The sequence below is a fragment of the Temnothorax longispinosus genome, chromosome 3 (genome assembly GCF_030848805.1).
Source record: "Temnothorax longispinosus isolate EJ_2023e chromosome 3, Tlon_JGU_v1, whole genome shotgun sequence".
NCBI classification, from domain to species: domain Eukaryota; kingdom Metazoa; phylum Arthropoda; class Insecta; order Hymenoptera; family Formicidae; genus Temnothorax; species Temnothorax longispinosus.
In genome coordinates, this window is record NC_092360.1 from 17,099,081 (window position 1) to 17,113,263 (window position 14,183).

The 14,183-nt window shown below is 38.3% G+C and overlaps 1 protein-coding gene across 1 annotated transcript; it reads left to right on the plus strand.

The window, feature by feature from the left end:
* The first annotated feature begins 8,960 nt into the window (after positions 1 to 8,960).
* LOC139809951 (uncharacterized) lies at positions 8,961 to 13,652 on the plus strand. Its single transcript, XM_071773252.1, has 6 exons — positions 8,961 to 9,201; positions 9,582 to 12,011; positions 12,075 to 12,275; positions 12,351 to 12,470; positions 13,258 to 13,419; positions 13,521 to 13,652. The coding sequence occupies exons 2-6, from the start codon at positions 11,789 to 11,791 to the stop codon at positions 13,541 to 13,543; spliced, it is 729 nt and encodes a 242-aa protein (XP_071629353.1). The 5' UTR covers positions 8,961 to 9,201; positions 9,582 to 11,788; the 3' UTR covers positions 13,544 to 13,652.
* The last annotated feature ends 531 nt before the right edge of the window (positions 13,653 to 14,183 follow it).

Below are 14,183 nucleotides of genomic sequence, written 5' to 3' on the forward strand. Positions count from 1 at the left end.
TACATATTGCAATTGCATTGCAGTCATTGCATCAAATATAGTTTTATATATACTAATAAAAATAAAGAATAGAATAGTAATTTTTTGGTTTTTTCTATTACTGTATTACTCAACTAAAAAATACTTTTTTAAAAGATCAGTTTATAATTATTAATATTAATTATACTTATACAAACTCAGTCTCAATTTCACGTTCAGTTTGATTAACTTCACCTTTTTTGTTGAGTGCCTTCAAAATTGTTACTAATTTTGAAGCTTTTTCTACGCTTAATCTGTTTCTCAGTTTTGTGTGCACTAAACCAAAAGCTGAGAAAAGCCTTTCTATGCCAGCAGAAGAAGCAATTGCTGTATGGAGTTGTGTTATCAAGTCAAACGTTACAATATTGACATTATTTTTTAGCGCAAGCCACCATGTTATCGGCTTAACATTATTAATAGATTCCTCAGAAAAAAGATAATTTTTGAACGGAGAAGTTTTTGCTCGATAAGACATTACGTCAGGCATAGCTGCAGGGTGGTACGAATTGACGTATTCCATTGCTTCATCTATTTGTTCTTCGCTAAACTGAAGTCCTCTAAATCGATGATCTAGCAAATTTGCTAAATAATGTGCAGGCGTCATTGCCATTTTGAAACGCTGCAGAACACAATCAAGATCGGATTCCAAAAAAATGTTCTCTTTAAAATGGTTTATTATTTCTATCCAAATTTCTGTGGCTTCACCAATTGTACAGCAATCTCGTTGAATTTTGTCTAAAGCAACTGAAATTACTTTTAGTTTTTCCAAATAATCCGTTGCTTTGATTTTTAAATCCGTATCGTTAACTTTGGATGAAATATCCGAGCTAATTGCTACTCGATTATCAGTGCAAACTTTAGACAAAATATGCCAGTTACTAATGTATGACTCCAGACAATCGGCCAAGGTATCCCATCGAACATCTTGTGGCATTACTAAAGCTTTTCCACCTGCTTCTTTATACTTAGCAGCGGCGAAATGTGTGTTTCGAAAGTATTTCATAATTTTTTTTACGTGTCCTTTGATTCCTAGAATCTCAATGTCGTGTGCAAGAAGATTTAAAATATGTGCGGAGCATCCATAAGTAATAATGTCAGACATGCCAAGTTCTTCACACGTTGCCAATTGTTCTCTCATTTTACGCATATTTGCTGCATTGTCAGTTACAAAGCTTCTCACTTTGCAACCATGTTTTTGGCAACTTTTGATTGAAAGTACTGCCAAATTTAGCAAATACTCCGCGGTATGGCTATTACCTTCAGCATCAATAGTATCGCACAAATGCACAGTTTCCTCAATGATATCTGTCGCTGCTATGCACACTATTGAATCATTGTGAATATTACTCCATCCATCCTGAGCCATACATACAGTTTTTTCATTTAAACAATTTTTTATTTTTGCCAACTCTGAATCAAATACTTCATTTAATAGTTCGTTTGCGATTTGACGTCTTAAAGGCGGTTTATATCCAGGATGCCAGTTTAATAATTTTATGAATTCTGGGTGTTCTACATGTCTGAAGGCCGAGTTTGTAGCGTAAATAAATCTAGCTATTTGTATGTCAAACTTTTTCTTGTCTGCAATTGATGTTTTAACAATAAATGATTCCATATCTTTTGACCTCAATTTAGACTTTGTTAGCGTAGATATTGTAGGTCTTGATGTTGATGATGAAGCATGTGCGACTGTATCTGACGTATCTGTCGCTGTAAACAAAATATTCAAAACTGTCAGTCAAAAGTCAAAAGAAAAGTCAAAAGTTATGCGAAAATTACTATATAGGTAGTCAATGTTTAATGCTTTAATGATACCAAACCATATAAAACAGCAAATAGAATATGCCATATAATATGTATTATGTATACTATGTAGTATGTTATGTACTAACTTATACGAGACGGGGACCGGGAACGGATGCTGGCGATGCTGCTGCTATCAGAAGCGCTAACTTCATGTTCTTCATCAACGACATCAACGTCATCAACTAATGTGGAGTTACATTTCTTCACATGTGCCTTCATTCTAGCGACCAATCCTACCATATTCAAATCGCATTTTCTACATCTTGCTTTGTTAAGTTTGTTGGGTTCTTTAATTTCATGGAAATGACACCATATTGGATCTTTTTTCCTTCCCGTCATTTTGTATTTGTTAAGAACTGAAAGAATGTGATCGAGAATGTATAATATAAGTAAAATATTGAAAATAATCAAATAGTACTTTAAATTACAATTGCAACATTGCAACATTATAGATATATGTACAATTGAAAACCTAACCTAACAACAATAACAACACTGCATTTTCATTATCGCCACGTACCTATTTCGTGTTGAGTTGCAGTATGCAACATGCAATATGTACTATATGTAGATATGTAATGTACTATATGTACTATGTAGTAAATATCAACCGTTCGTACTCTCAGTGATCCATTAAATCTACCGACAGCGTATACGCGTCCGGCGAGAACACAGAATAATATAATTCAACACATACAGTCGTGCATACTTTATAATAGGAAGAAAAGAGAACGATTCTGCCAAGTCGCAAATTGATTAGCGCTATTTACCGGCTCTGCAACGTCGCGTTGGTAGCTCAGAAACTTGATACCACTTTTTTTCTTTAAAGTCAAAGCACTCGACGCTCCTGATCGCCTTTGGTGCTTGGCCACTAACAACAAGTAATACTTTGGGTAGTCCTCTCGGTTGTCTCGGTTTGGTACGCGCCGTTTTGAATAGTGACTTTTGCTCACCTTTCAGTAAGTGATACTTTATTAAAGCTTCGATCAAGAAATCCTTGTCTACGGAAATTAAGGAATATGCATATCTTCTCTTAGCGTAGCGTATATATACAGCGTATACGTATACATCGTAATAGCAAACTTACATTGCAAATTTGCCTTGAGGAGCGGTTCCTCTTCTACATGTTGTACCAAATACTCTTGAGAGAGCAAAGGCAAGCGCACGTGCTCAATTAACAGAGCCAAATCGTTTTGTCTCTTTTCGAGATCATGGTGTACGCATGAGATAACGCATTCGTATACTTTCTCCTCGGAAGGTGGCATTAAGCGGTCGCTGCAGATAAGTTTAGTTACTTGTTTGAATGCCAGAGTTAAAAATTTTTCCGCATCAACCACTTCTCTACAATCGATGTTAAAAAATGCAATTAATACAATTAACAATTAATACCGCATAATACAATCTGAATGAATGGATCAGGACTCGAGATGCGACTTACGAAAAATGCTGCTCGATGTAACTGTCCGCGTGCGTTAACAACTCGAGACATTTATGCAAATCGGCAAACGCCCTAATACCGAGACAATTATACGGATGCAATTGAGCTTGTAGAAAATCGCTACAGGCGTCTCGTACGTCCATTAGTTGTAATAAATTTGCAGCAGGTAGGAGCACCTGCACGTTATCCTCGATGACGTGAACCTCGACGGATTAAACGTAATGATACACATAACATAACACATACACAGAGAGGCTGCCAAATGTAAAACTGTTCTGTTCTGCCACCGATATTTCGCGCGTCAATCGACACGTACAGTCCACGTGTCAATTTAACCTCTATACATACACAGAGAGGCTACCAAATGTAAGGCTCTTCTGCCACCGATATCTCGCTCGTCAATTCGCCTGCTATCAAGTTGCAATAATTTTTTACAGACTTCTATATGTCCCGCTATACAACTCAGATGTAAAGGTACGTTGCTGTGCGTTGCGTGTAGCCGGAGACGCAGCGCTATCCAATAGAGATGTCGTCAAAGGTCGCGTTCAGCAGACCAAGCCGCTGAGTAGCAGTCGAACGTGATTGGCTCTTACTTTTAGAACCAACCAATCAACGCAGAGTGTTGATAAGACGAACTCAACAGTTGTGTCTGCTGAACGCGGCCAAAGTCGTCAAACATCAAAGCTATCAAGTGTTTTTTTTTGCTTGTTTAAAACATGTTTTTTTGTTTAAAACATGTTTTCTTTATACCTTAGTTTAAAACACAAATAAAACATAAAACATTGTTTTAAACAAAAAAACATTGTTTTTTGTTTAAAATAAAAAAAACATGTTTTTTGCCCTGATACTAACTTACTAAGTTCAACCGTTCAATTGAAAGCTTAATTTTTATATGATAAATCGGTCTTAAACATTTTTGTGCAATTTTGAAATTAATTTAATGTATCGGAACTGTCGGATAAATAATATATTTTGTTTTATTATAGTACAATTATGTTTTATTTTAATTATGTTTAGTTTTGTATGAAAAATTAATATTGTTTTCAGTTAATTATTTACAGATTAAATATTTTGTTCGTTTATGCTGATACGTTTTATCTATTTCTTTATATCACATTATTCGGATTGAAAAATGTTATTAATAATGTATGATACATTATTATGTACCATGTATCTTATAATATTTTTGAAAACCTACTTATTAATGTTATTATATTATAAAGTAATGTGTAACAATATAAAACAAGATCTCAGTAATGTTTACATGTTAAATAATTATATTTATCAAAATAAAGTTAATTATTTATGTAAAAAATATTATTTTCTTAAGACATTGCCAAATCTCGCGGGATCCCGAAGAAATAGATAAAACGTATCGGCATAAACGAACAAAATATTTAATCTGAAGATAATTAATTGAAAACAATATTAATTTTTCATACAAAACTAAACATAGTTAAAATAAAACATAATTGTACTATACTAAAACAAAATATATTATTTATCCGACAATTCCGATACATTAAATTAATTTCAAAATTGCACAAAAATGTTTAAAACCGATTTATCATATAAAAATTAAGCTTTTAATTGAACGGTTGAACCTAGTAAGTTAGTATTATTAAATGTTTAATATAAAATAAAAAATAGAAAATTATTTAATTTAAAAAATTAAAGTTACAAATTTATTAAAATAAGAAATAATTTTTTAATTAATCAAATTATCAAACTTGAAATTTTTTTGATTTTTTCAAAAATATTATTTTTTTAAGACATTGCCAAATCTCGCGGGATCCCGCGAGATTGTTTTCAATTTTGCGGGGTCCCGCGAGATTTGGCAATGTCTTAAGAAAATAATATTTTTAAAAACAATCTCGCATTAATCCCGCGGGACTGAAAACGGCGCGGAATTGCAAGCACTAAAATAATTACTCAGAAAAAAACTAATATTTGTCACTTACCCATCCTGGGAACTTGTAGATGCATAATTTTCAGCTATAGCAGGCTGTTGTATCGTTGCATCTACAGATATGATTCCCCTACCAGGTTCGCTTATCTGATGATGCTCAATTAAGTGTTTTTTAAAATAATTTAGGCCGTGAATTGTCTTTTGCGATCAATTATTGCAATGATTGCAAGTAGGTTTTTCGGAGTTGACCGTATAATGTTGACCGTATGAGATCCAACTGCTTGTTATTTCTCCGTGTATGTAATCGACTATTTGTCGATGTAATTGCAAATGTTTCAGCATATCACCCCTTTTAAATACCTTAAACACTCTTTTACAAACTTTACACTTTGCAATGTACTTGCATTGTTCGTGTGTGAAGTACCGATCTGGAATGCTGATGGATTCGTCTCTCCATATAAAGTTGCCTTTGGTGGTATATATTTTATGTATGTGAAATAAGTGAGATTCTAACGATATTTTATCTCTTGAAATTGATGGACAATGTTCGTACTGTATTCTACCCTTACTTATAGTCTTACAGTGATATTTAACCGAATCACAATATTGCCATCGACCTGCCATTATATCCGCACTATCCGCACTAATACAGTATATCACGGAGAATGTCTTACTGTTGTGACATACTGACTACTTGCAGAGAAGCATGATAATTTCTTTTCCTCTTTTAAATAAATGTAAATATTGTATGTATTGTGACGTGACAAATGTCACGTCCCTCACCCCAGATGGGAGCTCGGCCGAGGGAGGCGTCAGGGATGGTGCCTCCGCCCGGGGCGGGCGGAGAGCGAACATTTAGGTTAGGATTAAGATCTGTTGCGAGCGTTACAGGTCGAAGGAGCGCGGAGCAGATGGCCAGGGTCACGGAGTTGTAACGGCGTATTCCGCACCGAGGGACTTACGGCTGGGACGGACGGGTCACGCTGGAGCCCACAGCCGGAACAGCCGCTGGCCTGTCAAAGCACCCACATAGCCCGCACAACAGCACTGCAGCCCGGAAACGGAGGACCCGAGAGAGAGGACGCCCCGACGAAGGTCCCCGTCGAGGAACGGGGTCACCCCCGGGAAACCGCCACCGGTCGACGAGCCATGGCCCGTCCAGCCTGGCCGCCGAATAACCGGATGATGAGTCGCGGCCTGGACAGCCGGTCTCACACGGGCGGGCTTTCAAACTACCGCCGGCGGACGACAGCGGATGCGAGGGGCGCCCTCGCAAGGCGCGGCGATCGCCTAGAGGAATAGCTGGCAGGCCAGGGCGCAGCACCGACCAGGCTAGGGAAACCGGCGCGCGCGGGATTGTCCCGATTGCGCACATTACAAATCGGACACGACAATATTTTCCGATCGGACACGGTGTCGATTGCACACGGTGTCGATCGGACACGGTGTCGATTGCACACGGTGCCGATTGCACACGGTGCCGATTGCACACGGTGCCGATTGCACACGGTGCCGATCGGACACGGTGCCGATTGCACACCGTGCCGATTGCACACGATGTCGATTGCACACAGGGTTTACTTACACAATGGGGGGGGGGCGAAGCCCCCCCCGCCCACGCATGTACTTAATACATTGCCTACCGGGCATGCCGAAGGCGTGTCCATGGGAGGGGTGCGGGGGGGGGGGGCGAAGCCCCCCCCCGCTTCACGCATCAACCCAACCCACACCACCAGGTGCACAGGGGGGTGCAAGGGGGGGCGGAGCCCCCCGCCTACACCCCTAGGGCACCGTGTCCGATCGGCACCGTGTGCAATCGACACCGTGTCCGATCGGCACCGTGTGCAATCGGCACCGTGTGCAATCGGCACCGTGTGCAATCGACACCGTGTCCGATCGACACCGTGTGCAATCGACACCGTGTCCGATCGGCACCGTGTGCAATCGACACCGTGTCCGATCGGCACCGTGTGCAATCGACACCGTGTCCGATCGGCACCGTGTGCAATCGACACCGTGTCCGATCGGCACCGTGTGCAATCGACACCGTGTCCGATCGGGAAATATTGCTGTGTCCGATTTGTAATGTGCGCAATCGGGACTCACTCGCGCGCGCGGGCGCGCGCGGGCCCAGCGTGGTCCCGCCGGGCCGAAGGAACGCCACTGTCGTGCGAGCCGCCATCCCGGTAACATCCAGCCCTGCGAGCCGAACGACGAGCTGCCGGAACGAGGAGAATTTGTAAGGCCACTGCTCAGCCTCCCCAAAGTAAGATCGCGGTAATACCAAGGCCCTCCCGGGAGTCGCGTTGTGCCGCGAGAATAAATGAAATCAGCCGTAACTGAATCATACCGAGTGCCATACCGCGGGAGGGCCCGGGCGAAAAAGTGATCGCGAGTGCCCGTCTGGGGGATGGGAACGGACGGCCGCCGACAGTCAGCGTGCTTGGGGTTTCGTTTCGTGTCATTTCGTTGCGTGTAATTTCGTCGCGTGTAATTTCGTAATCGTCGTTGGCTTAATCGTGCCGTAGTTTCGGGAGGTGGTTCTCGCGCGTGTGAGAGCCTCGTAGTTATTGTTGCCGGTTAAGTTCGTGCCATTTGTAATTGGATATCCGTGCGTTTCATCGGGATTAATGGCCCACGGTTGTGTCGCGTTTACGGTGAGGCCATTCGTGCGTCTCGGGGGGAGTGAAGATCCCCAGCGTTGTCGCGGTAGATCGTAAGAAAATTGCGCTAATTGTTAGAAGTAGACGTTCGAGTATTTCGCGTTTGACTGTCCGGGTAGAATTCGCTGCAATTTATGTCGGGGAATAGTCTTGTACGAATTCGACCGGGATTGCCGTGCAGTTCAGCGACGGAATGAGTATCGCGCTCGTGGGGTGACACGTGGCGCGTGCTCGAATTCTGCTTGTTCGCCGTGGAACACGCTTACCTTCCACTTGTTATCTGCATTACAATGAAATATAATTTTATGTTCCTTGTTACTCGAGTGTGTTGATTGCGCTACGCTCCCTCTCCTATTCCAACCGCGATTAATCAAAGAAGCCTACGCCTGAGAATACTGCGATCTCGTGTATCGTGGTGCGAGGAATCGCACCTGGCGCTCAACATTTACATCATAAAAATACTCAGTCGAGCTACCATCTGGGTTTCGGAGAGGAATATCGCGAATCATAAAGAGATCTTTAGTGAAGAAAGCGACGGCGCGCTCCTCCACGGCCGGCGAGACCGTGAGGACATCGTCGTCGTCGTCACAAATTTTGGCGCCCAACGTGGGGCCTCTCGCCCGAAAATTTAATACCAATCAAAGAAAATCGGGAGAGAGAGCGTGCGCAAGTGAATTTATTTTGTGCTATCATTATGTTTATGTGTTTCCCTATGATTTTTTATGTGCTCTTGTGTTAATTATATGTTTGATCGGATTTTTGAATTATTATTTCGCGGCCCTGGAATTTTGGTTCCATGATTGCGGTACGAAGGCCGCTCCGCTCGACTTTGTTTTGGTTCGCGTACGGCCGGTATTTGGGAACTTGAGTTTTTCCGTCGTTTTCTGTGCCGAATTCCTGCCTGTTTACGGTTTCGGGGGCTGTGTTGATTCGATTTCGGTTAAGTTTCGCGAAAGTAAATACCGTCCGATAATATTGCGACTGGCATATCTCTTCGTCCGAATAACTTTGGAGAGTAATAGCGTACCTGGCGGGAGTGTGCGTGAGTGTGTACTTGCGTGTGCTTGCGTGTGCGTGTGCATGTGCGCGCGTGCGCGTATTGATCAGATTAGGTATTTGAACAATGAATATTTATTAAAATTATTAAGAAGAAGGCGGTACACGTTGAAGTATTCGTCTCTTGTGCGGACCGCGAAGGATCGCAAAGTTTTTTCTACATAATTATAGTTTCTTTTACAGAAGAAGGAAGTCCCGGAGCCGATCAAAAATACCTACCTTGCGTACTGGAAATTGAACGGGAAGGAAGACACGAGGAAGTGAATTCTTTGTACATATTTTGTTTCTGATCATTGCGACACACATATTGAGTGAGTTCTTATAATTTATTCTAAGAATCATTGATAGATATCAAAGGTATGATTGAGAGAGCGAGCGAGCGAGAGAGAGAGAGAGAGAGAAAGAGAGAGAGAGAGAGAGAGAGAGAGAGAGAGAGAGAGAGTGTGTGTGTGTGTGTGTGTGTGTGTGTGTGTGTGTGTGTGTGTGTGTGTGAACTTGCGTGTGCGTGTGCAGTGCTTGCGTGTGCGTATTGATCAGATTCGGTATTCATTGCATAATAATTGAATTTGTACATTTGTGCACTAACAATGAATATTTATTAAAATTATTAAAATTATAAGAGCGAATTTATGTTACGTAGTGTCGTTTTTTAATAAATTTGTATTTCTGTATTCTACTGCAATTTTTTCAGAAAAATTTTTAAAATGAGTACTGCATATTATCGAGTAAAAAAATGCCGTGACTTGAAACGATCAGCTAAAGAAATTATATTATCAAGTAATGCATCAGATGCTAAGCAATGTCGATTCGACGATTCAAATTCTTATGTTAGCGATGACGAAGACTCATCTTTTGACTAATAGAGCGCCAGATTTTAGCTCGTCAAATTCTCAATCTTCTCCATCTTCTTTATCTTCTCAGCAGTCATGGACTTCAGAAGAAAACTCTCGAGAAAATGGTAATGATGACTCAACTGTGACAGTAGTTTCTTTTCCAGAAAAATTACAAAGCTGGTGTGTAAGATTTAGAAACAGTCCAACAGTTGAGGCAATAGAAGTGCTGCTAGTGCATTTACGAGATGAAAATCTACCGAATTTGCCCAAATCAGCAGCTACCTTATTGCAAACAAAATCTAATCCAAATGTGAAAAGTATGAAAAGTTTTAAGAACACAAATGGTTTTTATGTATATTTTGGCATACAAGAAGGATTAAAAGCGATAATCACTGATGAATACACGGAGAGCACTATTAGCTTATTATTTAATATTGATGGCTTCTCATTATATCACGGTTCAAGCGAACAATTTTGGATTAACTCGGGGCTTGTTCTACACAATCAATACGAGTGTCAACCATTTATTGTTGCTGCATATAGCGGAAATTCGAAGCCACAAAGTGTAGATGAATTTTTACAGGATTTTGTCACTGAAGCAAGCTATTTAGTTCAAAATGTTGCAACTATTGGCCAAAGAGAATTCAAGGTAGAAATTATTGGATTTTCTTGCGATACACCCGCAAGATCGTTTATTAAAAAGTGTAAAGGCCATGGTGGCTTTTATGCTTGTGAGCGATGTGAAACAAGAGGCATAACCAAACATAAGAGAAGAGTTTATCCTAGCATGAATTCTAAACAGCGAACTGACGATTCCTTCAGAAGAGAGCGACAAAAGGAGCATAATTTAGAAGGCAGATCACCATTGGTAAATATAACACATTTTGACCCTGTCAGATCAGTATTTTTGGATTCCATGCATTTATTTTATTTGGGAAATATGAAGTGGATTTTGGAACAATTGCTTGGAATAAATGAGAAAATCAATCGCAAATGCAAACTTCATACTCGCGATGTAAAACTATTAAATTCCAATTTAAAAATATTGTTGAGATATGTACCTAAAGAGTTCCAAAGAAAAACACTGAACTTAGACGAATTGAATCATTGGAAAGCAACGCAGTATCGTTTTTTTTTTACATTACTGTGGGGCCCTGGCGTTACGTAATGTTCTATCTAAAAATATGTTTCGACACTTTCTTCTCCTTGTAGTTGCATGTAGAATTCTTTGTAACCCAGATTTATGCTTAAAACATACCAATTATGCCAAAGAATTGTTAAGAAAATTCGTTGAGCTTCTTCCGTCATTTTACGGTCCATATTCACAAGTTATAAACAACCATAACTTAATTCACGTAGCAGATGACGTGGAGTTCACGAAATTGTCTCTGTCCGAGATTTCCGCATTCCCCTTTGAAAACAAGTTTGGTAAAATTAAACGAAAAATTCGAGGAAAGAAAAAACCTGTGGCACAGTTAGTTAGAAGAGAATCCAAAGAAAGAGCATGCCCAATAATAATGAAGAAGAACGCTATTCACAGAAAAAGAGATGTCATAGTTAATCCTGATATTCCAGATAAATATGCAGTTGATCTAGAGAGTATTATTCTACATGGAGTAGAAATAAATACGTCAAAGCCCAACAGCATTGTACAATTGGATTCCAATGAGATACTTAAAATTACAAAGATGAAAAGAGAAGGGCAGAATATTTTTGTGCATGGTTTTGGATTCAAAACAGTCACGGATATATTCAAATTTCCGTGTGAATCAACAAAAGTAAGAATCATGAAACTCGGCCGATTGTCTCGAAAAGAAAAAATTGTCTCTCTAAAAAATATCCGAAAGAAATGTGTTCTTTTTGAAAATGATAGCAATACTTTCGCAGTCACATTTCTTCATAATACGTAAACTTATTTCTTTCAGGTAAAAATTTATAAAGACGCGAAAACATTTATATAAAAAATCAATGTAAACTTTATTTATAATATGGCAATTAATTTCATTTTACCTTTTAGTTCTTAATCGACATTTGTGTTACTCTTTATTGCAGTAAAAATATTAATATGGATTATCAAAAAGATACAACTCATGTCGTAATCAAATTTTTTGAAAAAAGTAAAACTGGACAAACCAGCATCGACCTTGTACCCGTGATGTGGACGTATCTTAAGGATGGTCAATTGTTCTGCAAATACCCAAATAAATCTGAATACTTGAAAGTAAACAAGCTGAGTAAAACATCTTCTGAACCTGAACCCCCTAAAGTTATTCTTGTAAAAGAAGCTAGTAAGTATTACATATTTAAATGAATAGCGATTCTGTACTAAAGTTTCATTTCTTACGATTTAGGAAATTATGAACAAGGTATAAGACGAATGAAGAGGGGGTACTCTGATGAGATAATTGAAAGTAGCAACATCGATGAATATCACAGTTCTGAAAAAGAGGAAGACCCTTTACAGCTGACCGGAAATGATCTTCAGAAATCACTGAATAAAATTCCTTCACTTAAAGGAAATTTTAAGAGTACACACAAAAATTATAGAGAAGGTACATTTTCTTTGTTATGGATAGATACAGTAAATATTTTCAAATTTATTGTCTTAATACTATTTTTTTTAATAGATAATTCTGACACTTCGGTATCCCATACTTCTAAAGATGAGAAATCAAGCGTTGATAATAGTGATACATCGTCATCGACGTCGTCATTAAAAACCAAGAAAACATTCAAAAAACATAACAGTAAGTTAAAAGGTTGGCAAAAAACTATTATATATATTTTAACTATTATACATATACAAATTTTTAAAATTTTGGTAAATGTTTACAATTAGAGCCTGACCTCCGATGACCTTGACCTTGACATATGTTGTCAAGGTCACTCTCCTGAGTGAAGGTTTTAGTCGGGGGTCACTATTCGTTAAAAAGTTATTAACAAAAAAAGTTTGGAAAATATAGCAGCTATTTTGAGTATTGGAAGGCATAAATGACTAATATATATATATATATACTAAATATAATATATATTTCGGGCCGGCCCGAAAGCAGGGGGGTGTGTGTGAACCTCGGTTCGCGTGGAAAGTGTATGCGTGAACTATTTCGGGACTACCGCACCTCCCCCGAAATCAGGGGGGAGTGTGCGCGAACCTCGGTTCGCGTGGAAAGTGTATGCATGAACTTTTCATGCGTGGCCTCTCAGTACTTAAAATAACTGCTATATTTTCAACACTTTTTTTGTTTATAACTTTTTAATAAGAAGCGACCCCCGACTAAAACCTTCTGAAGGTCACTCAGGAGGGTGACCTTGACAACATATGTCAAGGTCAAGGTCATCGGAAGTCAGGCCCTAATTGTAAACATTTACCAAAATTTTTATTTCAAATGTAGTGTTTAATTTTTAGTAATGTAAATTTTTTTTCTCTTTTTTTTCTATAAAAGTGTGTGTGTGTGTGTGTGTGTGTGTGTGTGTGTGTGTGTGTACATATATTATTATTATAGTTATAAGAAATACAATTAATAATGATTTTAGGGCACGATTCGCAGAATGCTACAAGTTCTTCAAATTCAAGTTCATCAATTCCATCGCCTAAAAAACGAAAAACGCAATCAACAAAGGAAAAATCTGTAAGTTCAGATTCTCTTCAAACATTATCGTCGGAAACACAAGATAATGCCACTAAAACATCAGCGGGTAAAATTTATTTTTTTATAAATTTAATTTTATAATTTCAATTTTCTGATTCTATATGTGTGTAAAAAATGTTTATTATTTACAAATCTATTTGTTCTCAGAAACGCAAAAAAGTTCTATTTGATCAAAAGTGATTGATCCAAAGCAAAAAGCAAAAAAAAACTTGACGTTTCAAAAACTGTGATTTCAAGTACAAGCAAGAAAAATAAGAAAGGTTAAAAAATTATTCGTTATTAAACTATCCTAATTTCTTATTTTAAGTTAAAAAATGTTGATCTTTTTTTTTTGTTTTTAGACCAGACATCGAAAAAAAAATACAAGTCTTGCCCAACTTGCGGTCGTACAGGTACATGTCAAAAAAACATCTGATAATTTAAAATCATTTCAATTAAACATAACAATAATGAATTACTTTTTATAATTTTGTCATAACATTTAAATTAAATTTTAATATAAATTTAAATAAAATATAATTAAAAATATAATAAGTCTTTACATATTAATATTTCATATTTTTTATTCTTTTCAGCACCATCAAAATCTTTCTTGGAATCCATGAAACGAAGTATTGAATATAGAATCCGCGATGAGTCTGAAAAAATTAGAGGAACTATTGCTGCTAGTAGAAACAGTGGATATATTGAAAATATCATGGAAGAAGGAAGAATTGCTGATTTGCCGAAAGATGACTTAGACAGTTTCCTGCAGTTTAAAGATGATTTGAAAAGGGATGAGGACTTGGTCAAGAAAGTCGTAAGAATTTC

Coding starts and splice junctions, on each gene's coding strand:
- LOC139809951 (XM_071773252.1), top strand. CDS start 11,789: ATGGATTATCAAAAAGATACAACTCATGTCGTAATCAAATTTTTTGAA. Junction 12,276..12,350: donor ACACAAAAATTATAGAGAAG/GTACATTTTCTT, acceptor TTTTTTTAATAG/ATAATTCTGACACTTCGGTA. Junction 13,420..13,520: donor TGCCACTAAAACATCAGCGG/GTAAAATTTATT, acceptor ATTTGTTCTCAG/AAACGCAAAAAAGTTCTATT.